This window comes from Papio anubis, chromosome 7 (assembly GCF_008728515.1).
Source record: "Papio anubis isolate 15944 chromosome 7, Panubis1.0, whole genome shotgun sequence".
Lineage (NCBI taxonomy): Eukaryota > Metazoa > Chordata > Mammalia > Primates > Cercopithecidae > Papio > Papio anubis.
This window is the reverse complement of record NC_044982.1, coordinates 33,432,014-33,447,583: the sequence shown is the minus strand read 5'-3', so window position 1 is coordinate 33,447,583 and position 15,570 is coordinate 33,432,014. Positions and strand designations below refer to the sequence as shown.

Genomic DNA, 15,570 nt, shown 5'->3' with positions numbered 1-15,570 from the left:
GCGATTTGTGTGGAGAAATGATGGCCTGTGTGTTGTCTGTGCATACTTTGTGTATCCAGTGCTTACCTGGAATTTTGTCTTTCTCAACAGCAACAATGGTGTGGTTGGTGAATATGGCAGAAGGAGACCCGGAAGCTCAAAGGAGAGTATCCAAAAATTCCAAGTATAATGCAGAAAGTAGGTAACTTTTATTAGATAATATCTTGGTTTTTCAGGGTCACTGTTATCTTATAAGCTAACAGTATAGCAATGTTTTCATTATCTTTCTTTGATCATAGACTCCTTTGAGAATCTCTTGAAAACTATAGTAATGCCCAGTAAATACACAGATAAATATTTAAGGAGTTCATATACTCATAACCCAACAATACAGTCAAGGCACCCCTAGGTTAAGACACCTCCCATTAAATACAGAATACCAGCATGGAAAAGTTCAGGTTGAGGTTATGATTTTGTTTTTGTTTTTTGTTTGTTTTTTAGAAGTCATGATTTTAAAAAGAAAAAAAAACTCTCTCCAAACATGTAAAAGTAAGAACCTCCTAAAAGATACAGACAATAAAGGAAATATAAGTAAACAAAAAAAAGCAAAATATAAACAACATAACAATAGGAACTTCTTGTCTAACATGGCCAGAGTAACTGAAATACGATTTGAGATGTGCTAATGTTTATACTGAGAAGATCAAATATTCTAGGTGGATATGACTTTTTAGAAGAGGATAAGAATGACTTGGGATGAGCTGGGTCCTGTTATGTAAGCCTGTAGTCCCAGCTACATGGCCAAGGCAAGAGGATCACTTGAGCCAAGGAGTTCCAGATTACCCTGGGCAACTTAGTGAGATCTTGCCTCAAAAATAATAATAATAATGAATAATAATAATGACTTAGGATGAGAGTGAAAAGTCCTTTAAGGATTACTACAGAACATATTAAGGAGAACACAAGTTAGAAGTTGTTATTAGATGGAGTTGAGGGGGAGCTTTAATTCAATTTTCTGGAATGGAGGCTACCTTCCCACACACTTAAAAAAAAAAAAAAAAGGATAAAAAAGGATTGAGGAATAATAGCACAATATAAACAGTTAAAAAAAAAAAAAGCTTACTTTTTGAAAGAAAAACAAAAAAGGGCTAACTTTTATGAGGAATCTGAAAAACAACAGGCAAAATAAATATTGGTGAGGGAAAAAAGGCCTTAATTGAGGTGCTGTTTGTCAGGAAAGGGAGAGTTTATGTTTTATAAAGCCAGGAAATCTACAGAGTTAACCTGTGTTAAGCTAAAGAAAATCTAATGGTTGTGAGCATGTAGGTATATATGTATGTATGAGTGAGTGAGTGATACAACAGAATTTCATTCCTTTTACAGATGTTGACTGAGCACCTGACTATGTGCTAGGCCCTCGGGATATAGCACTAAAGATTTCCCCTGCCCTTGTGGAGCTTATAGTCTATTTGGGGAGATAGATGGTCAACAAATTATTACATAAATAATTCATACAGTTGTGATAGGTACTGCAAAGAAGACGTATAAGTTGCTGTGAAAGTTTATAATAGTGGAATTTTACGTATCCTGGAAAGTCAAGGGGTGCTTCCCTGAGGAAGTGATAATAGGTGATGGCTTGCTGAAGGATGGAGGAAGAGCTTTCCAAGAGAGGGACAGCATGAGCAAGGGCTTTGAAATGGGAAGGCTGGATGCACTGCAGGCTTCCTCAGTGAGAGTGCTGCTGATATTTTAGGGGGCACAGTTCTTCATTGTGTGGGACTTCCCCTCACATTGCAAGATATTTAACATCCCTGGCCGCTCACCCACTAAATGCCAATAATGGCTTTGAGGCTTTGCGGTAATCAAAAACTCCTCCATCCTAGTTATTTCCAAACACTCCCCAGAAGGGAGGTGCTATCCCTAGTTAAATCACTGTGTTAACGGAACTAGAAGTTACATTGGAACAAAAGGGCGTAGGGCTCCGAGAGGGATATCTGTGCAAGGAAAAAACAAACAAAAAAACGAACTGAGAGATTACCTGATGTGGTTGAACTCTGTCAGAGCATTTCAGGATAAATTAGTCATAGATAATAATATAAAATTCATCAATGGAAAAAAATGAGGCAGTTTTCCAAGGAAAACAAAAACTTGTTCAAAAAAGCAAATGTAATTATAGTATATTCTGGCTGTAGCAAAGTAGTTTAGTTGTGAATATTATTTGCATAGTGAGAATATAAAACTGAATTTAATATAAGGTTATGGCACTGGGAAGACAGGAAGAGTTACATTTACGTGCAGAAGAGGATGAGACCTAATGCTTTATCTTCTCTATAGGAGGCGAATAAGTACCCCAAATTAAAACATCAAGTTATGGCACAATGAGCATACTACTTATAATTAATTATGGAGGTAAATACCAAAAGGAATGGCTAAAAGAGTTTAAAGTAGGAATGAGTATCAGAAGTGAGGAGGGAGGGGGCAGAAAAGGGACTGCTGTTTTCATTTATAAATCTTATTCTTACATTATTTCATCAACTCCAAACCAGAGAAGACTCAGGTGTTTTGGAGACCTGGATAATAAAAAGAATACAAAACTACCAATACAAAATTGTGAGGGCTCTCCCAGAGGAAGCCATGCAAGGAAGGGCCCTGAAGCTCACAAGCTGTACTTATTCATGGCAAATCTACTTCTGTTCTGAACGTGTATTACTTTTATAAAAAATGAAGGAAGAATAAAAGTACTTTGAACTTCACTTAAATATTTTAATTATTTTTAATGTATGGAAGTTTTTTTAAGACTATCGTGCTCACCATTTTCTTTTTTTTTTTTTTTTTTGAGACGGAGTCTCGCTCTGCCGCCCAGGCTGGAGTGCAGTGGCCGGATCTCAGCTCACTGCAAGCTCCGCCTCCCAGGTTCACACCATTCTCCTGCCTCAGCCTCCCGAGTAGCTGGGACTACAGGCGCCCGCCACCTCGCCCGGCTAGTTTTCTGTATTTTTTAGTAGAGACGGGGTTTCACCATGTCGGCCAGGATGGTCTTGATCTCCTGACCTCGTGATCCACCCGTCTCGGCCTCCCAAAGTGCTGGGATTACAGGCTTGAGCCACCGCGCCCGGCCGTGCTCACCATTTTCAATGAGATTGATAGTCATTATAATGAAATGACTGGCCCATAAAGACATTCACTCCCCCTCCTTTCCCAATCCACCCTCCAGAATGAAGCCACTTTTATAACTTTGTCACCAAATCCAGGGATGAGTGCCAACAGTTAGGAAGCTTTCAGTTGCAAAGATAAAAAGCCCAACTCAGTTGCCTTAAGCAAAGAAGAAATGTATTCTTCACGTGACAGGAAGGCCTGAGGTGTAGGCATTGGAAATTTGTAAGGTTGGTTAATTTGGTGGCTCAGGGAGGTTTTCAAATAGCCCAACTTCCTACTCTACCATCACTAGTGTATAGGCTTGGTCTTCAGCCCACTGCTCCTGGTGGTCATGACAGCTGTAGTTCTAGGCATCATATCTAGATGAGGCAACATTCAGGCATAGAAGGGACTGTTTATTTTTTCCTTTAGTCTCTTAAAGAGTGAGAAAAATTTCCCCAGGAATCCCAGCGGACTTTGCTTCACCACTCATAGGTTCATACCAAGTTATAACCCCACAGCCTTAGAGCTTTTGTTAGGAAGAGGCTTGGTGGGATTACCATGCTTGGCTTGGATTGATCAGGATTTACCACCAGAGTCATGTGGGAGAGGGATGGGAACCCAAACAATTCAGGATTCTGCCCTCAGGAAATAAGGGAGAAAATAGCTATCGGATAAACTACCAGCAGGCACTGCTACAGCCCATGCTTTGTGGTTTAAGGGTCAGCTAGTTACAATGACAGTTAGCTAGTTACTGGTTCCATGTAATTTTCGTAAAGGTATTAAATTTTTCTAAATATTAGAGCTGTAACTTTCACTTTCTCTTGAAGGCACAGAAAGGGAGTCACAAGACACGGTTGCAGAGAATGATGATGGCGGCTTCAGTGAGGAATGGGAAGCCCAGAGGGACAGTCATCTAGGGCCTCATCGCTCTACACCTGAGTCACGAGCTGCTGTCCAGGAACTTTCCAGCAGCATCCTTGCTGGTGAAGATCCAGAAGAAAGTATGTACATTCCTCTATGTTGCAAAGTCATGGATTCCTTTAGGCGGCTACATTATCAACCTTTTTGAGAATAAAATGAATTCAGAGTGTTACAGTCTAATTCTGTGTCACATGTAACTTTTATTTGGAAATATCATTAATAGTGCTTTTTTTTTTTTTTTTGAAACAGTCTCTCTGTCGCCAGGTTGGAGTGCAGTGGTGCGATCTTGGCTCACTGCAAGCTCCACCTCCTGGGTTCAAGCAATTCTCCTGCCTCAGCCTCCCCGAGTAGCTGGGACTATAGGCATGCGCCACCATGCCCGGATAATTTTTGTATTTTTAGTAGAGATGGGGTTTCACCATCTTGGCCAGGCTGGTCTTGAACTCCTGACATGGTGATCTGCCCGCCTTGGCCTCCCAAAGTGCTGGGATTACAGGCGTGAGCCACTATGCCCGGCCAAAAAAAATTTTTTTAAATACCATTAAGAAGTGGAAAATAAGACCAGGTGTGGTGGCTCACGCCTGTAATCCCAGCACTTTGGGAGGCCGAGGTTGGTGGATCACCTGAGGTTTGGAGTTTGAGACCAGCCTGGCCAACATGGTGAAACCCCATATCTACTAAAAATACAAAATTAGCCGGGCGTGATGGTGCATGCCTGTAATCCCAGCTACTCAAGAGGCCGAGGCAGGAGAATTGCTTGAAACCGGGAGGTGGAGGTTGCAGTGAGCCGAGATCACTTAAAAAAAAAAAAAAAAAAGGAAAATAAGCTACCAGCTGAGAGAAAATATATGCAAATCATATTGAAGTCCCATTAAAGGACTTGTTTTTAGGATAAATAAAAGATGCTTACAACTTAATAAGACGATAGCCCAAATTTAAGATAGGGAAATGCTTTGACTAGATATTTTACCAAAAGAGATACATAATGGCTAATAAGCACATGAAAAGATGCTCAGCATCATTAATCAGAGTAACTAGAATCAGAAAGGCTAACAATACCAAGTGCTGGTGAAGATGTGAGGAAACTGGAACTCTCAATTGTTGTTGGTGGAAATGCAGACTGGAACAGCCAGTGTGGAACGTGATTTGGCAGTTTATTAAAAAGCTAAAAACCTAAACTTACATGGCCCAGCAATTGCACTCCCAGGAGTCTACCCAACGGAAATGAAAACAATCTGTCCCCACAGAGACATGGACATAAATGTTCATAGCAGCATTGTTCAGAATAGCCCCAAATTGAAAACAATGCAGATGTCCATCAACTGGTAAATGGATAAGCAAACCATATAATGGAAAACCATTCAGCTTCCAATAACTTCCAAGAAACTGTAGACACATGCAGTATCATGGTTAAACCTCAGAAACATTATATTAAGTAAAATAGGCCAGGCGTGTATTGTATGAGATAAATCATAGCCTAATGAAGCTGTTTTTAAAAATAAGATGATAGGCTGGGCGCGGTGGCTCACGTCTGCAATCCCAGCACTTTGGGAGGCCAAGGTGGGTGGATCACGAAGTCAGGAGTTTGAGACCAGCCTTACCAACATGGTGAAACCCCGTCTCTATCAGAAATACAAAAATTAGCCAGGCATGGTGGCATGCGCCTGTAATCCCAGCTACTCAGGAGGCTAAGACAGGAAAGTCGCTTGAACCTGGGAGGCAGAGTTTGCAGTGAGCCGAGATCATGCCACTGCACTCCAGCCTGGGCCAGAGAGCAAGACTCCATCTCAAAATATATATATATGTTAATTAATAAGATGATAAAATGATGCCTATCTGAGAATTCTTATAAGGGCTTCTTAGTACAAGTGCTGGGTATAAACTATATATTCAATAGATGACGATTATTACTTATTGTTATTGATAAATAACAGCAGCATCTACAGTTAAGACTCCAGAGTCAGTCACATAGAATCTGGAACTCCTATTGTAGAAAACAAAAAAAGAAAGACACAGCTGAAGCCTAATTTTGTATATCATTTACTGACTTCTCTCATTCATTGTGGGGTTGAGTAGGGCAGTGATATTTTTGAATTGTGAAATCATAGCAAAGAGTGACCGACTTTTTTATACTTGTACTCTTTCCTTTTTAGGGGGAGTAAAACTTGGATTGGGAGATTTCATTTTCTACAGTGTTCTGGTTGGTAAAGCCTCAGCAACAGCCAGTGGAGACTGGAACACAACCATAGCCTGTTTTGTAGCCATATTAATTGTAAGTATACACTACTAAGAATGTGTCAGAACTCTTAATGTCAAAACTTTGATTACACAGTCCCTTTAAGGCAGTTCTGTTTTAACCCCAGGTGGGTTAAATATTCCAGCTATCTGAGGAGCTTTTTGATCATTGGACCTCACCTTAGTAGTTCTCTACCCTGGTCACATATTAGAATCACTTGGGAGCTTTTAAAACTGTAAGCTCTGCCCTGAGATATTCTTATTTAATTTAATTGTGTAGTTTTTAAAAGTTTCCCAGGAAATCCTGGTATTTCTGTTTGGGAACCGCTGCCTCAAGCCTAGCAGCACAGATATGTAGCAAATCAGCTCTGTAAGGTCGGTCTTACAGGGATAAACAGATTGTCCCTTAGTCCCCAGACTTAGTCACTGAGAGTTTGGTGGTGGTTTTGCATTTAATGATACAGCCTGTAGCATACAGTGTTACTTAAGACATCAAGCATCTAGTGAGAGGAGCTAGTGCCATGCATGATCCCACATAGATCTTGCTGATAGTGCTACAGCATGAACCCTGAAGCTTTCAAAACTATGATTTATTTATTTTATTTATTTATTTTTTTTTTGAGACGGAGTCTCTGTTGCTCAGGCTGGAGTTGAGTGGTACAGTCTCGACTCACTGCAACCTCCGCCTCCTAGCCTTAATTCTCTGCTTCAGCCTCCCGAGTAGCTGGGATTACAGGCGGCTACCACCATGCCTGGCTAATTTTTGTATTTTTAGTAGAGACAGGGTTTCACCGTGTTGGCCAGGCTGGTCTTGAACTCCTGACCTCAAGTGATGTGCCTGCCTCAGCCTCCCAAAGTGCTGGGATTACAGGTGTGAACCACTGCACCTGGCCTTTTTTTTTTTTTTTTTTTTTTTTTGAGACAGAGTCTTGCTCTGTCGCCCAAACTACAGTGCGGTGACATTATCTCAGCTCACTGCAACCTCTGCTTCCTAGGTTCAAGCAATCCTCCTGTCTCAGCCTCCCAAGTAGCTGGAATAACATATACGCACCACCATGCCTGGCTAATTTTTGCATTTTTGAGACGGAGGTCTCGCCTGTCGCCCCAGGCTGGAGTGCAGTGGCGGGATCTCCACTCACTGCAAGCTCTGCCTCCCGGGTTCACGCCATTCTCCTGCCTCAGCCTCCCGAGTAGCTGGGACTACAGGTGCCCGCCACTGCGCCCGGCTAATTTTTGTATTTTTAGTAGAGACAGGGTTTCGCCGTGTTAGCCAGGGTGGTCTCGATCTCCTGACCTCGTGATCCGCCAGTCTCGGCCTCCCAAAGTGCTGGGATTACAGGCGTGAGCCACCACGCCTGGCCTAATTTTTGTATTTTTAGTAGAGATGGGGTTTTGCCACATTGCCCAGACTGGTCTCAAACTTCTGACCTCAAGTGATTTGCCTGCCTCGGCCGCCTAAAGTGCTGGGATTGCAGGCATGAGCCACTGTGTGCAACCTAAAAACTATGATTTAAGTAAACAACCCATAAAATATTTCTTATTGCTATTTTTACTAAAGATTTTTACTAAAGATATCTTGGCCGGGTGAAGACTTTCTAGTGTTTCTGTAACTAGGGTAAAAAATGAACTCTATTACATGGCTGCTCTGTGTTTACACGAAAGCAGTATACTCCTCATAAATAAACTTTTAGTTTATTTTATTTTTTAAACACTGCAGCCTCGACATGCTTCATGGAGGGGCTCATGGGAAGAATGTTCTCACCAGTATTGTAAAGAATGCTCTTCACATCTGGGTTTTTAACTAGCTGAACTAAAATCACAGAGGCCAACACAGTATTTAAGATAGAAATTTCTGTGTCTTTAACTTTTTTGAGACAGAGTCTCAATTCTTGTCAGCCTAGGTTGGAGTGCAGTGGCCGGATCTCAGCTCTTTCACTGCAAGCCCGGCCTCCCGGGTTTACGCATTCTCCTGCCTCAGCCTCCCGAGGCTGGGACTACAGGCACCACCACTCGCTGTTTTTGTTGGTTTTTTGTATTTTTAGTATGAGACGTGCCTCAATTATGTTAGCTGTGGATGGTCTCATCTCCTGACTCGGATCCTCACTGGCCTCGGGCCTCCCAAAGTGCTGGGATTACAGGCTCGAGCCACCACGCCTGCCTTAACTTTTTCAGTTTTATTTATTTTCAGATTCTATTTCTTTCCTAGAATTAGGGGATAAAATAACAATGTGTGCATAGTGAACCTTATGAAACAAACAAAAGCTAGGTTTTTCATAGCTCTTCTTCCAGATTGAATGAAACATCTGTTCTAAAATTTAACCCCAAAGGAAAATATTCAGTTAACTATGTTAAAAACCAAGACTTGTGATTGAGTTTTGCCTGAAAATGGTTTCATAATTATGTGTGAATGTGTGTCTTTCCCATCTTCTCCACAGGGTTTGTGCCTTACATTATTACTCCTCGCCATTTTCAAGAAAGCATTGCCAGCTCTTCCAATCTCCATCACCTTTGGGCTTGTTTTCTACTTTGCCACAGATTATCTTGTACAGCCTTTTATGGACCAATTAGCATTCCATCAATTTTATATCTAGCATATTTGCGGTTAGAATCCCATGGATGTTTCTCCTTTGACTATAACAAAATCTGGGGAGGACAAAGGTGATTTTCCTGTGTCCACATCTAACAAAGTCAAGATTCCTGGCTGGACTTCCACAGCTTCCTTCCAAGTCTTCCTGACCACCTGCACTATTGGACTTTGGAAGGAGGTGCCTATAGAAAACGATTTTGAACATACTTCATCGCAGTGGACTATGTCCCTCGGTGCAGAAACTACCAGTTTTGAGGGACGAGGTCAAGGAGACATGATGGGCCCGGAAGTTGCTGTGCCCCGTCAGCAGCTTGATGCTTGGTCACAGGATGATTTCGCCGACACTGCGGACTCTCAGGACTACCGTTACCAAGAGGTTAGGTGAAGTGGTTTAAACCAAACGGAACTCTTCATCTTAAACTACACGTTGAAAATCATCCCAATAATTCTGTATTAACTGAATTCTGAACTTTTCAGGAGGTACTGTGAGGAAGAGCAGGCACCAGCAGCAGAATGGAGAGGTGGGCAGAGGCTCCAGCTTCCCTTTGATTTTTTGCTGCAGACTCATCCTTTTTAAATGAGACTTGTTTTCCCCCGTCTTTGAGTCAGGTCAAATGTGTAGATTGACTTTGGCAATTCTTCTCAAGCACTGACACTCATTACCATCTGCGATTGTCATTTCTTCCCAAGGCCAGTCTGAACCTGAGGTTGCTTTATCCTAAAACTTTTAACCTCAGGTTCCAAATTCAGTAAATTTTGGAAATAATACAACTATTTCTCATCAATTCTCTATCATCTTGAAGTCAAATTTGGATTTTCCACCAAATTCTGAATTTGTAGACATACTTGTAGGCTCACTTGCCCCAGATGCCTCCTCTGTCCTCATTCTTCTCTCACCCCCACACAAGCCGTCCTTTTCTACAGTCAGTAAGGCAGCTCTGTCGTGGTAGCAGATGGTCCCATTATTCTAGGGTTTTACTCTTTGTATGATGAAAAGAATGTGTTATGAATTGGTGCTGTCAGCCCTGCTGTCAGACCTTCTTCCACAGCAAATGAGATGTATGCCCAAAGCCAGTAGAATTAAAGAAGAGTAAAATGGCTGTTGAAGCACTTTCTGTCCTGGTTTTTTGTTTTTGTTTTTGCTACACAGTAGGTCAGAATTCGAACTAATAGCCAAAAGCTGGTGGTTGATGAATTATGAACTAGTTGTATCAACAGAAAGCAAGAGTTTGGGGAAAGCCATATTTAATTTGGTGAACTGTGGGAGAACCTGGTGGCAGAAGGAGAACCAACTGCCGAGGGGAAAGAGAAGGGGCCTCCAGCAGCGAAGGGGATACAGTGAGCTAATGATGTCAAGGGGGAGTGTCAGGTTATTCTCATCAGCTCCACAATGGGTGCTTTGTGGTCTCTGCCCGTGTTACCTTTCCTCTCAATGTACCTTTGTGTGAACTGGGCAGTGGAGGTGCCTGCTGCACTTACCATGGAGTTCAGGCTCTGGGCAGCTCAGTCAGGCAAAACACACAAACAGCCATCAGCCTGTGGGCCCAGGGCACCTCTGGACCAAGCTTTGTGGGGCAAAACCTTCTTCACCACAGAGAGCCCGTAGCCATGCTGATCAGACCATAAGCGTTTATGAGAAACTTAGTTTCCTCCTGTGGCTGAGGAGGGGCCAGCTTTTTCCTCTTTTGCCTGCTGTTCTCCCTCCCAATCTATGATATGATGTGACCTGGTTTGGGGTTCTCTTTGGCGTTTAGAATATTTGTTTTCTGTCCCAGGATATTTCTTATAAGAACCTAACTTCAAGAGTAGTGTGCGAGTACTGATCTGAGTTTAAATTAAAATTGGCTTATATTAGGCAGTCAAAGACAGGAAAAATAAGAGCTATGCAAAGAAAAGGGGATTTAAAGTAGTAGGTTCTGTCATCTCAATTCATTTTTTTCCATGAAACCCCCTTCTTCCAAGATTCATTCCTTCTCTCAGACATGTGCCAGCATGGGTATTATCGTTGAGAAAGCACAGCTACAGCAAAGCCACCCGAATAGCAATTTGTGATTGGAAGCATTCTTGAGGGATCCCTCATCTAGAGTAGTTTACTTGTGTAAGGATCCCAAATGTGTTGCACCTTTCATGATAAGTTTCTTCTCTGAAGAGGGTACGTGGGGGGTGTGTATTTAAATCCATCGTGTGTATTACTGATTGTCTTTGTAGACAGATGGCAGTTATTCTGTCTCTTTCTCCAAGTTTGAGCCACTTCTCAGCCACATGATAAACCAGTGTACAGAGAACCTATCTTTCCTTTTTTTTGTTTTTTAAGGACAAGATTTTGCTGTGTTGCCCAGGCTAGACTTGAACTCCTGGGCTCAAGTAATCTACCTCAGCCTTCTGAGTAGCTGAGACTACAGCCCATCTTATTTCTTTAAATCATTCATCTTAGGCAGAGAACTTTTCCATCAAACATTCTTTTTTTTTTTTTTTTGAGACGGGGTCTTGCTCTGTCACTCCAGCTGGAGTGCAGTGCACGGATCTCAGCTCACTGCGCCCGGCCTCCGGTTCACGCATTCTTCCTGCCCTAGCCTCCCTGAGTAGCTGGGACTACAGGCCCCACCACCTCGGCCTCGCTAGTTTTTGTATTGTTTAGTAGAGACGGGTTTCACTGGTTCGCCAGATGGTCTCATCTCCTGACCTTGTGGATCCTACTTCTGTCTCGCCTCCCAAAGTGCTGGGATTACAGGCTTGAGCCACCGCACCCGGCCTTCATTCATTCCTAAAACATCCAAATGCTAGTCTTCCACCATGAAAAATAGATTGTCACTGGAAAGAACAGTAGCAATTTCCATAAGGATGTGCCTTCACTCACACGGGACAGGCGGTGATTATGGAGTCGGGCAAAACCAGCAATAGAGTATGACCAGCCAAGCCAATCTGCCTAATAAAAAGAAGGAAGACAGTAAGGAAAGAAGGTAGCCACTAAGAGTCTGAGTCTGACTGGGCTACCGAATAAAGGGTATTTATGTACCGAATGTCATTACATGCCTATGGGAATACCAGTCATATTTGGAAGATTTGCAGATTTTTCTTCAGAGAGGAAAGGCTCACTTTCCTGTTTTTGATTCTCACTAGGTTAGTGTGTGTTCCTAGAATCACAGCTCTGACTCCAAATGACTAAATTTCTCAATCAGAAAAAATAGAAGCTTTCTAAGCAACTTGGAAGAAAACAGTCATAAGTAAGCAATTTGTTGATTTTACTACAGAAGCAACAACTGAAGAGGCAATGTTTCTACTTTTCGGCTCCAGGATTCCCATATTGTAGTCTCTCTACTTTTAAAAACCCTCCTTTTGCAATAGATGCCCAACCAGATGATGTTTATTACTTCTTCTTTGGCCTCAAACAGTGTAGGTATTCTTGATATAATTTGTAGAATGTGAAATGTAAGTTTAACTACCAAATAAGGTCTCCCAGGGTTAGAGTACTGCAGGAAGCCTTTGATCCCAACCCCCAAGGCTTTGTATATTTGATCATTTGTGATCTAACCCTGGAAGAACAAGAGCTCAGAAACCACCATGAAAAGATTTGTTCAGTGTTTTCTGTGATCCTGCAGGTTCTGGAGTCTAAGAATGTAAAGATGAATAAGATACATTCTCAGAATGTAGTTAATAATCTCTTGTTTTCTGGTATATGCCATCTTTCTTTAACTTCTCTAAAATATTGGATATTTGTCAATAACCACTTTTAACAGTTACCTTCACTGAGGGCTTATACATTGATGTTATGAAAGTGACTTGATTCAGAAGCCAATCCATTCAGTAGAGTACTCATTTTTCTCTAAATTTGCTGTTAGACATAAGGAACGGTTTGACTGCCCTTCTCCTCACCTCCAAGGGTATTCTGAACATTGAATTTGGAAAGAGACTTGCAAATTGTACATTTGGTTTTACCCTTGGGATGGAAACTATCATATAATCATTAGTTTGAGCCTAGAAGTGATCCTTGTGATCCTCTCACCTCTTTAAATTCCCACAACACAGGAGATTAAAACCAGAGGTTTCAGCTCTTCATAGTGCTTTGTGAAATTGCTGACCAGAGTGTACCAACAAGGCTGTCATTGGGCTCAGAGCTCAGAGTCATCTGCATGTAATCATCTCCACAGTCCTCTCCTCTAACGGGAAACACCTCACTCAGATTTGCATATAAAAAAGCACCCTGGTGCTGAAATGAACCCCTTTCTTGAACATCAAAGCTGTCCCCCACAGCCTTGGGCAGCAGGGTGCCTCTTAGTGGATGCTGGGTCCACCCTGGGCCCCAACATGTGGTGGCAGCATTTCCAGCTGGTCTGCGTAGCAGGGACGATTTCCCAGAAAGCAGTTTTCCTTTTGAAATATGTAATTGTTGAAACGAGGCAGTTTCAAAATCAACTGCATATAGTAGCACGTACAGGATTGTCTTGTTCATGGTGCCCTTGGAGGTGCTGGGATGAGGGTTTCAGCGGGATCATTTGCTCTCACATGTTGTCTGGCTTCTGCTTCTCTGGACACTGCTTTGCACTTAATTCAGACAGACTGTGAATACACCTTTTTTATAAATACCTTTCAAATTCTTGGTAAGATATAATTTTGATAGCTGATTGCAGATTTTCTGTATTTGTCAGATTAATAAAGACCGCATGAATCCAGCTGTGCTAGTTTTCTTACATGAAAGTATCATAATGTATAACTGTAACTCGGAGAACTGTCTAGCACTTATCAAGAAACAGTTTAGAATACAAAAATTAGCTGGGCATGGTGGCGGGCACCTGTAGTCCCAGTTACTCGAGAGACTGAGGCACGAGAATCGCTTGAACCCGGGAGGCAGAGGTTGCAGTGAGCCGAGATCTCACCACTGCACTCCAGCCTGGGCGACAGAGTGAGACTCTGTCTCAAAAAAAAAAAAAAAAAAATTAGAAACAAATGCATTGTTTCTATTCTTAACTCATAAGAAAGTGGTATGGATTATAGCATGCCACACCTCTGAAGAGTGCAATATTAAACCTGTTTATAAAAACCTCAAAGCAGCTGTCCCTTACATTCTGAAAGATACTTTTTCTAACAACTTTCACACTCATGTAAATATGTCAGAACAAACTATAAACTTACAAGACATGTATGTTGTACAATGCAGATATGTGTGGGAGGATTATTTTTTAAAGAAATTATGTAGGTCACACTAATGAGAAAAAGCAGCATTACTTTTATTGACTTGGTAGAGCATAGAATGTCCTCTCCATCCCCAAACTTGATAAAACCTTTTGTTTCTAAACAGTCAGTAACATAGAATGTTGGAAATGATCAGAAATGTGTTTATGGCAGAAAAGCCACAGTTGGCCATGGTCTTCAGAAGGGGCAGATAAGAGATTGATGTGTTCCCGGCTACATCTGCTAAGGGCCTCAGGAAGCAGGAAATGTTTATTCCCTCCTTTGAGAATTGGAGGCATCATTCGTTTTCATGGGTCTTTTAGGCAGTGTCTGTGGAGACTTCCACAGAGGCATCAGGACTTGGGAGAGGTTTCTGATTTTTAGGGGTCCAGACAATGGTGTTTTTGATGAGAATGAGGAGGGACTTTGAGCAGGGTTGAGAAGCAAGGATAACAAGGCTGGGTTTCCTGTGTCTCTGGGTAAGTTCTGTAGCTTTCCGTCAGCCCATGCCACACCTTCTCCCTGGGGACCCTTCTGTGTGCGGTGTGGAGAATAGCTTAGGATCTGGTTAAAAGTGAAATGACAGCATACTCGAGTACAACGAGTGTAATGTTGACTTGTCATTCAAGTAAGAATGCAGAGTAAAGGAGAGATCCACAAAAGCAGGGGTTTAAAATCAGAAATTTCTCAGAAGGTTTTTTGTTGTTTTGGAGACAAGGTCTGGCTCTGTTGCCCAGGTTGGAGTGTAGTAGCATGATCATGGCTCACTGCATTGTTGAACTCCTGGGTTCAAATGATCCCCCAACTTCAGCCTCCTGAGTAGCTGGAACTACAGGTGTACACCTCCATGCCTGGCTAGTTATTTTTTATTTTGTGTAGAGACTGGGTCTTGCTTTGTTGTCCAGGCTGGTCTTGAACTGCTGGGCTCAAGTGATCCTCTCAGCTCAGCCTCTCGAAGTGCTGGGATTACAAGAGTGAGCCACTGTGCCAGGCCAGAAATAAAGTTTTGAACTGAGTTTGGAAAGAGGGGAAAAGCCTGAATTGGCCAAGAAGGCAAAGGACATATACTGTACTAAAAATCAGGAAGACAGAAGTATTTGGGAGACACCTATGGATAATTGGTTTTTGAATAAAGGTAATGATTTATTCAGAGGAAAATTCAGTTAGCTAACCAAATCTGTTTTCATATTTACTTAGAATATATCTCCTTCAGCACATGACTTGTGGCGACCTAGAGGATGATGACCTAATCTACCACAGGGGTCTTTCAACATGTAAAGTGTCCCATGCTTGGAGAAGGTTGACTTGCTCGCATGGACTGTCCTGTGCCTGGTATGCCACGCCCTTCAAAGGGAGAGACAGGAAAAGCCTCAAGAACCAGATTTGTTTCAAGTCCTAATTGTTGGCAGAAAGGGAGACATGCTCTTGCTGCCTCTGTTTCTTCTACCTTTTTTTTTTTTTTTGAGATGGAGTCTTGCTCTGTTGCTCAGGCTGGAGTGCTGCGATCTCGGCTCACTGCAGCCTCTGCCTCTTGGGTTCCA

At 42.1% G+C, this 15,570-nt stretch overlaps 1 protein-coding gene across 4 annotated transcripts in view; it reads left to right on the top strand.

Moving 5' to 3' along the window:
• Positions 1 to 9,970, top strand: part of PSEN1 (presenilin 1) — a 76,635-nt gene extending 66,665 nt beyond the window's left edge. For 2 of the 4 annotated variants that reach the window (XM_031668009.1, XM_031668006.1), the window contains exons 9-12: positions 91 to 177; positions 3,945 to 4,118; positions 6,192 to 6,310; positions 8,709 to 9,970. In XM_031668009.1, coding sequence (XP_031523869.1) covers positions 91 to 177; positions 3,945 to 4,118; positions 6,192 to 6,310; positions 8,709 to 8,864 — 536 coding nt within the window. In that variant the 3' untranslated portion in view covers positions 8,865 to 9,970. The remainder of the gene's footprint in view (positions 1 to 90; positions 178 to 3,944; positions 4,119 to 6,191; positions 6,311 to 8,708) is intronic. The other 2 variants (XM_031668007.1, XM_031668008.1) reach the window with 1 other exon arrangement.
• The last annotated feature ends 5,600 nt before the right edge of the window (positions 9,971 to 15,570 follow it).